The following is a 15,404-nucleotide window of genomic DNA, read 5'->3' on the forward strand; positions in this document are numbered from 1 at the left end:
TGATTAGTTCTAGATCAGTGAAACTTTGTTTATAGTTTCAATGTTCATCTTAGATCATGTGGTGTTGAATGCCGTATACATGTATCAGTGGCTGTTCAATAAGTGTGCGTTTTTCATGGTCGTAGTGTCTGTATTAGGTCAAATTTCATTTTATATTCTAATAATAGACTAATATATATATATATATATATATATATATATATATATATATATATATATCGTTAAAAAGTGTATGTTTTTCTCTACATGACAGGCTTGTTTCGTGAGAGAGTTGAATTATTGCTCTCACTCATCAGATGTAGATTTAATTACACCGTCGACGGAAAGCTGATCTATATATGTGTGTGTGTGTGTGTGTGTGTGTATATGTATATGTATATGTATATACATATACATATGCATATAGATATACATATAGATATATATACATATATACATATACATATATATATATATATATATATATATATATATATATATATATATATATATATATATATATATATTGCGAAATTATTGGGAGATTAAACCCAAGTTGGGCTTTTTCAGACATACACATTGAATATATACAGATACTGATATTCAACACAAGAAACTATATTTGTGTAATTTTAGTCGTTAAACGATTCCATTTGAAAAACAACAACAACAAAACGTCAACCCAAAACCCAAAACAAACCAACCCTTCTTACAATGATGGGCAGGGCGTAGCCCAGTAGTACTTTAAAGCACACTCCTGATGCGCAGTCGGTCTTATATCGATCCCCTATTTCTCGTCCCAACCAGTGCACCAGGACTGGTATATCAAAGGCCGTAGTATATGCTATCCTGTGTGTGGGATAGTGCATATAAAAGATCCCTTGCTACTGATGGAAAAAATGTAGTGGGTTTCCTCTCTATGTATGTGCCAAAATGACCATATGTTTGACATCCAATAGCTGATGATTAATAAATAAATACAAATGTGCCCTAGTTGTGTCGTTAAACAAATCAAACTTTAACTTACAATGACAGCAAAATCAGGAAAGTTCCTTTAAAATAAATTCTGGTAAATCTTTATTCAATATGGTGCCTTTTTCACAGCCCGTAGTTTGTACATAGTTTAAGACCATTATATTGCTTCTATTTTTCACAGCCCGTAGTTTGTACATAGTTTAAGACCATTATATTGCTTCTATTTTTCACAGCCCGTAGTTTGTACATAGTTTAAGACCATTATATTGCTTCTATTTTTCAGGGGGCGGGACGTAGCCCAGTGGTAAAGCGCTCGCTCGATGCGCGGTCGGTCTCGGGTCGATCCCAGTCGGTGAGCTCATTGGGCTATTTCTCGTTCCAACCTGTGCACCACGAATGGTATATCAAAGACCGTGGTATGTACTACCTTGTCTGTGGGATGGTGTATATAAAAAAACAACCTTGCTGCTAATCGAAAAGAGTAGGCCACGAAGTGGCGACAGCGGGTTTCTCTCTCAACATCTGTGTGGTCCTTAACCATATGTCTGACGCCACATGACCGTAAATAAAATGTGTTGAGTGCGTCGTTAAATAAAACATTTCCTTCCTTAAAATAAATTCTGGTAAATCTTTACTCAATATGGTGCCTTTTTCACAACCCGTAGTTTTGTGCATATTTTGATTAAGATCATTATATAATTTATATTGCTTCTATTTTCAGTATTTGGTGAAATTAATAAACACCAGAGATGCAGTTTATAGACTTGTGGGGAACATAAATGCAGATGCAGTATAGGTGAAACGCTGTATGACAAAGAAAAAAAAAAGTATATTAGGGTTCACACTGATGCCAAACCTTTTCAGTGCGGTGTATCTTTGAAGTATTTCTCAAGTAGATCTGTCATTCTACGTCATATACCCGTTCACACTGAAGACAAACCGTTCAAATGTGGATTGTGCACAACATATTTTACATTCCGTCCCAGCTTTAAACGACACATGATGTTTCACACTGGTGAAAAACCCTACAAATGTGAAATGTGCAAAAAATGTTTTGCGCAGAATGGCGACTTGAGTCAGCGTATGTTGACTCATTCTGGCGATAAGCCTTTCAAATGTGGAATGTGCTCAAAGTATTTTTGCAAAAAGTCTACGATTCTACGTCATGTGCCAACACATACTGGCGAAAAACGTTTACAAGTGTGAAACGTGCACACAACTTTTCACACACGTTCCCAGTCTGAAGCGGCATACGATGATTCACACCGGCGAAAGACCCTTCAAATGTGAATTGTGCCCCACAAGCTTTACACAGAAAGATGACTTGAGAAAACACAGTTTGATTCACACCGGCGAAAAGCCTTTCAAATGTCGGTGGTGTGATAAAACGTTCAGACTTCGGAGCAGTTTAAGAAAAGTAAAGTTTGTTTCATTTAACGACGCCACTAGACCACATTGAATTTTTATCTTATCATCGGCTATTGGATGTCAAACATATGATCATTCTGACACTGTTTTTTTTAGAGGAGACCCGCTTTCGCCACATAGGCTACTACTCTTTTACGACAGGCAACAAGGGATCTTTCATTTGCGCTTTCCACGGGCAGGATAGCACAAACCATGGCCTTTGTTGAACCAGTTATGGATCACTGGTCGGTGCCAGTGGTTTACACCTACCCATTAAGCCTTGCGAAGCACTCACTCAGGGTTTGGAGTCGGTATCTGGATTAAAAATCCCATGCCTCGACTGGGATCCGAACCCAGTACCTACCAGCCTATAGACCGATGGCCTAACCATGACGCCACCGAGGCCGTTCAAAGAGCAGTTTAAGACGACATACATTGGCCCACACGGGTGTAAGGCCTTTCAAATGTGAAACGTGCACAGAATGTTTTAGGGGTAACCAGTCAATTCGTACCATAGTCATGTCGTACCATAGTCATGTCGTACCATAGTTATTTTGTACCCAATTTTACCATTTCGTACCCAAGTCATTTCGTACCATGGTTATTTCGTACCATGTCTGTTTGGTCATTTCGTACCAAAGTCATTTCCTACCTCCCTCAATCATTTATTGCGTAGCTTAGTTGACTGATGGATAGTAAAATGTCGAATTACTGATTTAAAAAACATTAGGCTAATGCAGCTATATTGAAGCCCCACCCTTAAGAAAGAAAGAAAGAAACACACAAATAACAAGAAAAAGATGATATATTACTTTCATCTTCAAACGTTTCCGTTCATCGTTATATTAATTACCAACGAGCACTTTGTGTTAGAATAACATATCAAGATCTTCTAAGACAAGCTGATCTCAGAAAAACCTTAATTACCCACAGAGATGTACACATGGAGTAAGAAATATATTTAATACACTGTCGCTTTGAATTTTAATGACAACCGCATGCCGTGATCAAAATCGTACAATCCACAATCTACTTACAAAAATAAGAAGTGGCATACCATGACAAAAATAAGATACCGAGTACGAAACCACTGTGGTACGAAATGACCAAACATTATGGTACGAGATGGTAAAAAGTAGGTACGAAATGGCTATGGTACGAAATGACTGTGGTACGAAATTACCAAAGCACTATGGTACGAAACGACTATGGTTCGAAATGACTATGGTACGAAATGACCATAAACTATGGTACGAAATGGATGGTACGAAATGACTAGTAACCGTTTTAGGAACAGTTCCAGTTTATCTCGGCACGTGATGGGTCACACTAGCGAAAAACCTTTCAAGTGTGAAGAGTGCACAAAATGCTTCAAAGTGAGATGCGACTTGAAACAACATGGATCGATTCACACTGCAGAGAAGCGATTCAAATGCGAGATCTGTGATAAATCGTTTACACGCTGTGCCACGTTGAACGCCCACGTCACGGTTCATGCCAGTAAGAAAACAAACATTTGAAATGTGAAGTGTGTACCGAATGTTTTGCATAGCATTTCATTTCAACTTATTTTTGTGCTTATATCCCATTAAGGTTCAAACACGCTGTCCTGGACACACACCTCAGCTAGTGGTTAATTGTTAATAGTTAGTGAGCGAGAAGAGGGTGTAGTGGCCTTACGCCTACCCATTGAGACCTTAAAACTCGCTCTAGGTGGGAGCCGCTACTGGGCTGCGAACCTTGTTCCTACCAGCCTTATGACCGATGGCTTAACCAGGACGCCACAGAGGCCGGTTTTGCATAGCAGTAGAGCAGTGAATTAAAACAGAACGGGCTGGATGTAGCCCAGTGGTAAAGCGCTCGCTTAATGCGTGGTCGGTTTGGGATCGATCCCTGTCAGTGAACCCAATTGACTGTTTCTCATTCCATCCAGTGCATCACGACTGGCATATTAAAGACCATGGTATGTGTTATCCTGTTTGTGGGATGGTGCATAGAGAAGATCCCTTGATACTAATAGAAAAAAATGTAGTTGATTTCTTCTGTAAGACTACGTCACAATTACCGAATGCTGTATATCCAGTAGCCGATGATTAATAAATCAATGTGTCCTAGTGGTGTCATTAAACCAAACAAACTTTATTATTTTATTTATACTAGTATACTATTAAGAAAACAAACATTTTAAACGTCATGTGTGTACAGAATGTCAGGGCCGTACCCTGATCAAAATCCCAGGGGGGGGGGGGGGAGGAGACGCAACTTTTTTTATAAACAAATGAAACACTATACAAATTAGATGTGTATACTATTTTCTGGAGTAAAAAAAAAGTGAGATTCTAAGGAGGCAACTGCCCCCTCCTCCTGCCCCCCCCCCCCTAAATTTTGCGACAGTTGTAGGGTAATGATTATATATTAATATTCATTTTTTTTTACGATCCCCCTCCAATCCTTCCCCAAAGTTCCCTTGGCAATCCGCTTCATGTCATTGCCCCACTACAATGGATTTTCTGGATCCGCCACTAAGTGGTATAGCGCTCGACTGATGGACGCAGGATCGGTCCCCTCTGCTGTTCAAAGGCTTACAACCAGGAGCGGATCCAGCGTTTTTGTAAAGAGGGAAGGGGTCACAAAATTCTAAAAAGGACAATGAATGTGTCAACGGTAAATGAGTCGAGCTCCCTGGATCAAGTTAAAATAAGGAATGGATGAATGAATGAAATGAATGAATGAATGAATGAACGAATGTTCAACGATACTCCAGCACAAACATGCATACATCTACTATTGGGTGTCAAACAAATTTAAAACGTTTTGTGTGGTACATGGGCGTACGGGCTGTTGTTATTGTTTTGCCCGAATTTGAGGAATTCCCCCTCCCTCTCCCCCGGTTTCGTTCGCTTGTGGTGTGGTAGCCTAGTTTGATAGCAAGTTTGGTAATATATTTACTGAGTACTTTTTGACCAAAAGTGGGTACGTTTCGGTTTCGGTACGTTTTGACCAGCTCGCAGTCCGCACATCAAAGCAAGTTAATAGTCCGAACCAAAGGCTAGAATACTTGTAGTTGGCTGACATCCGTTTCCTTTGTGGAAACCTGTTTTTTTTTATTCGGTAGGTTTAATAAATTATTAGTGCACTTTCCCCTGTTTGTCAAATAAGAAATCATTTGTATCTTTGGGACTTTCGGCCAGAAACAATTATTTTAATGTTGAATGTTATTTTAATAACATCGCAAAAGTAGAACGCGAGATGGGACTCGGACTGAGTACTTTTGCTTTGGTTTTGTTTGTAAACACAAACCAGTTCCGGTTGTACTTGGAGATTATCATCAACAATACTGTAGTTAATTTTCTAATAAAGATGTAGTAAACAACAGTATACAATATTTTATTATCGACATTAAATTAGAGTGCATTTTATTATTTAATTAACAATTAAAGGGGCAATCTCCCGATTTGTATAATAATTATGATAATTAAATATCTTTTAAAATATATAGGCCTAGCCTAAAGTAGACCCTATACCTTGAATTTCATACAATACTAGTCCAAAAACGGACGTAGAAAGTGTGTGCCTTGCACTAATACAAAAAATACGAATCAGGGTAGTTTCGTCTCCAAAATAATTTTGCACCGGAGTCATTTCGCCTGTATCCATTTTCGCCCCTATCCATATTCGCCCCGAGTTGTTTCGTCCCCCAGTAAGGACATTTCGCCCTTTATTCGGGTCGTTTCGCCCCTGATATATTTTGTTCTAAATCTTTGTGGCTTGTGTCCTCTCCCTCATGCCCTTTTCTGTTGTGAAGAGATTAAATGCATGTTGTAGTCTGATATTGACATTCTTCCGCATTCTACATCGTTGTTTGTTCGTACATGTGAGCCATAGCTCGGAACCATGATTTATTTATTTCTGTTAAAATAACTCTTTGCTGAAGAAAGACACTATATATATGTGTGTGTGAGAGGGGGGTGGGGGTGGGGTGTGTGATGGGAGGGACGAACCTACCGGGGACAAAATGACCCAGGGCGAATCTGGATATGGGCGAAACGACCTGATACCAAAAAAATATATCTATAGTCCATCCCACAGCGATGCGTTTATTCATACTATGAAATTTACTATAAGTTTTTATTTTTGAGCTGATTGCTTTAATACTTTTCTTCCTACATCGTATGTGTCCCTTAGATACAATGTATGAAGGGACTGGACGTAGCCCAGTGGTAAAGCGCCCTCCTTATGTGTGGTCATTCTAGGATCGATCCCTATCGGTGTACCCATTGGGCTATTTCTCGTTCCAGCCAGTGCACCATGACTGGTATATTGAAGGCCGTGGTATGTGCTATCATGTCTGTGGGATGGTGCATATAAAATATCCTTTGCTACTAATAGAACATTATAGTTGTTTTCTTCTCTAAGACTACATGTAGAAATTATCAAATGTTTGATAACCAATAGCCAATAATTAATAAATCAATGTGCTCTTGTGGTGCCTATAAACAAAATATATTTTACTTATGATACAATGTACCATATCATTACAGGGGTAAAAAAAAACCCACTATATGTGTGCTTGACTAATTTGCATGTTACTGTAACTAAGAATATTATATATACATATATACTAAACGAGCCTGCCTGTCATACCATTTTTATGAAATGAGTGAACAGTTTTGATATCTGGCGAGCGAAAGCGAGTCAGATACCAACACTGTTCACGAGTTTCATGAAAATGGTATGACAGGCAAGTCGATACCTACATGTACACATTGTTTTGCTATGAATTGGGTCAGCAAGTGATCTACATGTACATCACACCAAATATTGCACTAGTTAGACATTGAGTGATTGTTATGACATGACCAATATCTGACACTGGTGTGTAATAAATATATATATTCTTCAATTGTCCCCCCATCCCAGCCATGACTGGTATATCAACGGTAGTTGTATGTGCTGTCCTGTATGTGGGAAAGTGCATGTAAATCCTCCTTTTTTGCCAACAGAAAAATGTAACAGGTTTTCTCAAACACTTCATGTCAAAAACTATCAAATGTTTGACATCCTGTAGTTGATAACTAATAAATCAATGTGCTCTAGTGGTATCGTTAAACAAAACAGACTTTAACTTTACTTAAAGGTGCATTTCCAATGTTGCTTGTGGAAGTACATAGCCCAGTGGTAAAGTAATCACTTGATGGGCAGTCGATGAACCCACAGACACCATTTTTCATTCAATTCACTGAGCGATCCACAACTGGTGTACATAACAAAGGCTGTGGTATGTACTATTCTATCTCTGGGATGGTGCATACAAAAGATCCCTTGTTGCTAATCAAAAAGAGTATCCCATTGAGTGAAGAATGGTCTGCATGTACTTCCTTGGCCACGGTGGTGTCATGGTTAAGCCATTGGACATGTTATGTCATAAGGCTGGTAGGTACAGGGTTCGCAGCCTGGTACTGGCTACCACCCAGAGTGAGTTATAATGACTGAATGGGTGCAAGACCACTACACCCTCTTCTGTTTCACTAACCACTAACAACTAACGACTAACCCACTCTTCTGGACAGAGAACCCAGATAGCTGAGGTGTGTGCCCAGGACTACATGCTTGAACATTCATTAGATATAAGCACGAAAATAAGTTCGAATAAATGAAGAATCATTGGTGACTTGTGAAACATACAAATGTCATGCATTCAGAAAATCTTCATCTGCATCCATTGATTTTTCAGGGCAGGACGTAGCCCAGTGGTAAAGTGCTCGCTTGATATGCGGTCAGTTTGGGATCGATCCCCATTGGTGGGCCCATTGGGCTATTTCTCGCTCCAGCCAGTGCACCACGACTGGTACATCAAAGGCCGTGGTATGTGTTTTCCTGTCTGTGGGATGGTGCATATAAAATAGCCCTTGCTGCTAATCGAAAAGAGTAGCGTATGAAGTGGCGACAGCGGGTTTCCTCTCTCTCGCCATATAACCGTAAAAACAATAATAAAATAATAAAACATTTACTTCCTTCCTTCCATTGATTTTTCTGGGCAGGTCATAGCCCAGTGGTAAAGTGCTCGCTTGCGCGGCCAGTTTGGGATCGATCCCCATTGGTGGGCCCATTGGGCTATTTCTCGCTCCAGCCAGTGCACCACGACTGGTATATCAAAGGCCGTGGTATATGCTATCCTGTCTGTAGGATGGTGCATTTAGAAGATCCCTTGCTACTAGTTGAAAAATCTGATGATTACGTGTCAGAATGTTTGACATCCAATAGCCGATGATTAATTAATGAATGTGCTCTAGTGGTGTTGTTGAACAAAACAAACTTTCCATTGCTCTTTCCAGCAGTCAGTTCTTTATTAATTCCTCACCGAACAAACCAGAGGAGACTGTAGGTTTTATCGCCATCATTATGTCCATATGTCTGTCTGTCTGTCTTTAGATGCCATCTGTCCCATGTGTAGTTTTGAGTGGGGGAAGAGAGGAGTGGAATGTAGCCCAATGGTAAAATGTTCGCCTGAAGCACGGTCTGTCTAGGATCTATCCATGTCAGTGGACACATTGGACTATTTCTTGTTTTAGCCAGTGCACCACAATGGGTATATCAAAGTCTGTGGTATGTACTATCCTGTCTGTCGAATGGTGCATATAAAAGATCTCTTGCTACTAGTACAAGTAAAAAATTACCAAATGTTTGACATAATAAATCAATGTGCTCTAGTAGTTTCGTTAAACAAAATAAACTTTTTTTTCATGGTGATTGCTCCATTTACACGTATGACAGAGTGATGGCCATGTCAAGTGACTTTTATGAGAATTTATTCAAGGGCCACAACTCGTGGAATTTATCCATATTTTTAAGAGTTATGACCCTTGAACTTGGGGAACTTATTTATGTGTTCGGTGTTCAAATGAATAAACAGGCGGGACGTAGCCCAGTGGTAAAAAACTCTCGCTTAATGCGCGGTCGGTCTGGGATCGATCCCCGCCGGTGGGCCCATTGGGCTATTTCTTGTCACAGCCACTGCACCACGACTGGTATATCAAGGGCCGTGGTATGTGCTATCCTGTCTGTTGGATGGTGCATATAAAAGATCCCTTGCTACTAATGGAAAAATGTAACAGGTTTATTCTCTATGACTGTGTCGAAATGACCATATGTTTGACATCCAATAGCCGATGATTAATAAATCAATGTGCTCTAGTGGTGTTGTTAAACAAAACAAACTTTTTTTTCTAAATAAATAAAATGATAAATAATTTTGTTCATTGTGAAAGTTTGAGACAACCCCTTTAACAATCTATCCCAGCATAGTTCAGTTAATATTCAAAAGTATGCATGCTTCAAAACGATGTTTTGTGATAACTTTAGTTGTACATCCAGTAGCCGATGATTAATAAATCATTGTGCTCTAGTGGTGTCGTTAAAGAAAACAAACTTTCCAGGGATCAAAATTAATTCTGTGGACTGGGAAGCAGTCCCTTCTTGTGACATTTTAATCTAGAAATGTTTTATTGAAAGACGCATTCAACACATTTTATTTACGGTTATATGGCGTCAGACATATGATTAAGGACCACACAGATATTGAGGGAGGAAACCCGCTGTCGCCACTTCATGGGCTACTCTGTTCGATTGGCAGCAAAGGATCTTTTATATGCACCATCCCATAGACAGGATAGCACATACCACGGCCTTTGATATGCTAGTCGTGGTGCACTAGCTGGAGCGAAAAATAGCCCAATGGGTCCACTAACGGGGATCGATCCTAGACCGACCGCGCACCAAGCGATTTTAATCTGTATGCATATGTCAGAAATTGATAGCAGCTCTAGATGGCTTAGCAGTCAACCGTTATTAATTTTATGTAAATTAAAAAAAACAAAAAAAAACTAAAACAATTCTTGTTCATGTTTACGATGTAATCTAATATAATAATGGCCTTCCTAGGGTTGACGTAGTTCTTGGTACTAATTGCTTAATTTGAATAGTTGTAAAATGTTTTAAAATGGAAAGCAAGCGCTGCTTGTGGGAATGATTACTAGTATTAGAAAAGATCATGCATTTTGCGGTGCAGGAGGTAGCCCAGTGGTAAAGAGCAACCGGCTTCGGTGGCGTCGTGGTTAGGCCATCGGTCTACAGGCTGGTAGGTACTGGGTTCGGATCCCAGTCGAGGCATGGGATTTTTAATCCAGATACCGACTCCAAACCCCGAGTGAGTGCTCCGCAAGGCTCAGTGAGTAGGTGTAAAATACTTGCACCGACCAGTGATCCATAACTGGTTCAACAAAGGCCATGGTTTGTGCTATCCTGCCTGTGGGAAGCGCAAATAAAAGATCCCTTGCTGCTAATCGGAAAGAGTAGCCCATGTAGTGGCGACAGCGGGTTTCCTCTCAAAATCTGTGTGGTCCTTAACCATATGTCTGACGCCATATAACCGTAAATTAAATGTGTTGAGTGCGTCGTTAAATAAAAAATTTCTTTCTTTTTCTTTTTCTATTTTACTTACACATTTACAATTTTATTTTCAGAACGTCCTTTCTTCATACTGGAGATGCGCACCAGATAAAGACCATTCCAGGTTGACTTTAAAAACAAGATCTTTTTTAGAAATAATGCATTTCTCTCTTTACGAGGAAAGGCGAATGATCACTCCAGCTTTCCTCCACACTCGTCTGGAAAATTTTAGAAGAAAGACAGATTGATTGTCTTACATTTTATTGGATGCTTCTTGTGATTGTTCTCCTAGCACCATTTCAGGAGAGCGATCTACAGCTCGCCTTAATTTTGTTCATGGCAAGACTGCATTTCAATAAAAAATTACACTGCTCATTTTACATTTTACTACAAATTACACTATTCGAAACTTTTATTGAAGACTTCTATCTAAAAAGCAATATGTCGTCTAAAGATAATGGACGTTTTGAATGTGAAGTATGCTGTTCAAAACTGTGACTGAAGAATTTTCTGTCTGAAAAGCAATATGTCATCCAAAGATGATAAATGTGTTGAATGCGAAATATAGTGTTTAAAACTTCGACGACTTCTCTCTGGAAACCAATATGTCGTCTAAAGATGACGGACGTTTTGCACGTGGAGTATACTGTTCCAAACGTTGAATGTACACTTCTCTCTGAAAAGCAATATGTCGTCCAAAGGTGATATACGTGTTGAACGTGAAGTATACTGTTCAAAACTTTGACGACTTCTCTCTGAAAAGCAATATGTCGTCCAAAGGTGATATACGTGTTGAATGTGAAGTATACTGTTCCAAACTTTAAAGACTTCTTTCTGAAAGGCAACATGTCATCTAAAGATGACGGACGTGTTGAATGTGAATTCTACTCAGAATATTGTGAGGACAATTCTGATCTGGAAGTTCATATGCAGATACATTCTGGCGAGAAACCCTTCAAATGCGGAGTGTGTTTTACGTCTTTCTCGTCCAAGATTAACATAAAGAGGCACATGCTGAGCCACTCAGATTGGAGATACTTTAAGTGTGGGGTGTGCATGAAATCATTCCCGTTCAGGAGTTATCTGAAAAGACACATGTTGACGCATACCGAAGTTAAGCCTTTCGGATGCGATATCTGCACAAAACGATTCTTGGAGCGGTCCAAACTGAAACAGCATCTCTTGGTTCACACTGGAGAAAAACCTTTCAAATGTGAATTGTGCACAAAATGCTTCTCGCAGAATTCCAAGTTGAAACAGCATACGTTGATTCACAATGGAATCAAGCCTTTTAAATGTGAGGTGTGCACAAAATGTTTCGTAGAACCTTGCAAACTGAAACTGCATATGCTGATTCACAGTGGAGTGAAGCCTTACAAATGCGAAGACTGCTCAAAATGCTTCTCGCAGAGTTCCAAACTGAAGCAGCATATGTGGTGTCACATTGGATTGAAGCCTTTTATATGCGAGGTGTGTGCAAAATCCTTTTCACAATATTCGAAGTTAAAACAGCATATGCAGGTGCATTCGGATGACAAGCCTTTTAAATGCGAGGTGTGTGCAAAGTGTTTCGCACGGAAGTCCAATTTGAACCATCATCTTTTGATTCACTCCACCGATACCCGCTTCGAATGTGAGACATGTGCAAAAACGTTCACACAGCGGTCGTACTTGAGAAAACATGTGCTACTCCACAATGACGTCCAGCCTTTCAAATGTGAAATATGCACTAAAGGATTCCCTTCGCGTACAGACTACAAGAGACACATGTTGACTCACACTGGATTTAAACCTTTTAAGTGTGAACTGTGCACAAAATGCTTCTCGGAGAGTTCCAAACTGAAGCGACATCTGTTGATTCACGCTGGAGTGAAACCTTTCAGATGTGAGGTGTGCGAGAAACAGTTCCCTTCAACCACGGACTACAACAGACATATGCAGGTTCACACTGGACACAAACCTTTCAAATGTGAACTGTGCGCCAAATGTTTTTCCGAGGCTTCCAAGCTGAAGCGACATATGTTGACTCACTCTGGGGTGAAGCCGTACAAATGCGAAGAGTGTGTCAAGTACTTCTCCCAGAGTTCCACGCTCAAACGACACTCGATGATGCATGCTGGAGTTAAAGAGTTCCAGTGTGACGTGTGCGCCAAATGTTTCTCGGAAGGGTCCAAGTTAAAGAGACACATGCAGGTGCACTCTCGCGAAAAACCGTACATCTGTGGAATGTGTGGAAAGAGTTATAAAGTCAAAGTCAGCTTGAAGGTCCACATGTCCTTTCACACTAACGACATGGATGGGTAGGTTCCAAGTTAAAAAGACACATGCAGGTGCACTCTCGCGAAAAACCGTACATCTGTGGACTTTGTGGAAAGAGTTATAAAGTCAAAGTCAGCTTGAAGGTCCACATGTCCTTTCACACTAACGACATGGATGGGTAGAACAGAGGAAGGTCCACTTGATCTTCCATACTAACGCCAGTGATGGGTAGAACAGTGGAAGGTCCACGTGTTGTTTCATACTAACACCAGTGATGGGCACAACAGAGGAAGGTCCACCTGTCCTTCCATACTAACGCCTGTGATGGGTAGAACAGTGGAAGGTCCACGTGTCGTTTCATACTAACGCCAGTGATGGGTACAACAGAGGAAGGTCCACCTGTCCTTCCATACTAACGACAGTGATGGGTACAACAGAGGAAGGTCCACCTGTCCTTCCATACTAACGACTGTGATGGATACAACATTGGAAGGTCCACGTGTCATTTCGTACTGACGGCAGTGATGTGAGAAAGAGTGGAAGGTCCACGTGTCCTTCCATACTAACGGCAGTGATGTGTAAAACATGAATTGGGGGTTATAGGTGTACGGGCTGCTATTTGTATTGGGGCAAAGGCTAATTTTTGCCCAAATTAAAAAAACAAATCCACGACCATTGTGTAATAAACGACCCATTTTGTAATAAAATACCCCAAACCCATTCTGTAATAAAACTAGGTGCCCATTTTTAATAATTTTGGGCTCATTTTGTAATTTAAAAAAATAAGTTCCCATTTTGTAAAAATATTCTGTAATAAATTTTTAAAACGTTAGAATATGTCAAGAGGTGAACTATTTTCTCGTTCCATCCACTGCTGGTAAAACTAGGTGCGTACTCTTTGTCAGTGTCAAAGATGTTTTGCGTATTAAAACGAATAGCGTATGTGGATGTTACAGTTTTATTTTCTTGGCTTTGTGTTGTAATTATTGCATTATTAATAATGGTATGGCATACTGCAATTATATAATTGTAAATATATTTATTTCAGTATCTATTCAAGAGAACTGCTGACTAAGGTTTTTTTTCTAGACAGACTTGAGGGCGCGACGTAGCCCAGTAATAAAGCGCTTGCCTGATGCACGGCTGTCTAGGATCGAACCTCGTCGCTGGAGTCATTGGGTTATTTCTCGTAACAACCAGTGCTCCACAACTGGTATAAAAAAGGCGATGGTATGTATTATCATATCTGAGGGATGCTGCATATAAAATATGCCTTGCTGCTAATCGGATACACAAACCCACTGCATGGCGGCAGCCAGATTTTTTTCATTAACTGTATGGTCCTTACACAAATATCTGATGCCATATAACCGTAATTAACATATGCTGACTGTGTCCCACAGACATGGTAGCACATACCACGGCCTTTGATATACCAGTCGGGGTGCACTTTCTGGAACGAGAAATAACCCAAGTGGGCCCACCGACGGAGATCAATCTCAGACCATCAGGCGAGTGCTTTACCACTGGTCTGTGTCCCACTCCAATATCATATCTCTGAAAAATTAAGAATCCTAAAGAATCTAAGACAAGGTTTAGAGTGTTAGCTTGAGGTGCTTACGTCTCAAGATCGAACCACCTCGGTGGATCCATTCAACTGATTGCTTTCTTCTCGTTCCAACCAGTGCACCACAACTGGTTAAAAGGCCGTGGTATTTGCTTTTCTGTCTGTGGGAAAGTCATATAAAAGATCCCTTTCTGCATTCATAAAAATATTGCGGGTTTACTCTGATGACTAGGTGTCAGAATTACCAAATGTCACATCCAATAGATGATGATTAATTAACCAATGTGCTCTAGTGGTGTCGTCAAACAAAACAAACAAAAACAAACATGAATCCCGTCTATAGAAGTGATGGTCTTTATCACAATACATGTATTTTGTTTCCACTACTTAAAGTAGGAACGTCACCTTTTAAAAGAAACCCCACGCCAATACAGGAGCCAAAAGCTTTCTCTACAGCATCTGTATGAATAGGCACATCGATGTGCACAGAGAAAAATGTCAAGTAAGGAATAGAACTACGTTTTTACAACAATTTTACACGAATACGTTTGTTTTGATTCCGATCAGACGTTTACATAGTGTTCCACTAATAATACATTTTGTTATATACATACACATCAAATTTATCAACAATGATAAAAGTGAATGTAAAATTAAGTGATAAAAAATAAATGACAACATTTGTCAGATTAAGTATACTAGTATACAGGGCCGCAACTAGGATTGTTTATGTGTGTGTGTGGGGGGGGGGGGGGGGGGGGATTTTTGG

At 39.9% G+C, this 15,404-nt stretch overlaps 1 protein-coding gene across 1 annotated transcript; it reads left to right on the forward strand.

Moving 5' to 3' along the window:
* The first annotated feature begins 3,634 nt into the window (after positions 1-3,634).
* Positions 3,635-14,010, forward strand: LOC121373571 (zinc finger protein 665-like). The gene is made up of 2 exons (XM_041500255.1): positions 3,635-3,861; positions 10,884-14,010. Exon 2 carries the CDS (start codon positions 11,656-11,658, stop codon positions 13,111-13,113), a length of 1,458 nt encoding a protein of 485 aa, XP_041356189.1. The 5' UTR covers positions 3,635-3,861; positions 10,884-11,655; the 3' UTR covers positions 13,114-14,010.
* Positions 14,011-15,404: the final 1,394 nt, after the last annotated feature.

The sequence above is a fragment of the Gigantopelta aegis genome, chromosome 5 (genome assembly GCF_016097555.1).
Source record: "Gigantopelta aegis isolate Gae_Host chromosome 5, Gae_host_genome, whole genome shotgun sequence".
Lineage (NCBI taxonomy): Eukaryota > Metazoa > Mollusca > Gastropoda > Neomphalida > Peltospiridae > Gigantopelta > Gigantopelta aegis.

Excerpts from the sequence above, each read along its gene's own strand:
- LOC121373571 (XM_041500255.1), top strand. The coding sequence starts at position 11,656 with ATGTCATCTAAAGATGACGGACGTGTTGAATGTGAATTCTACTCAGAA.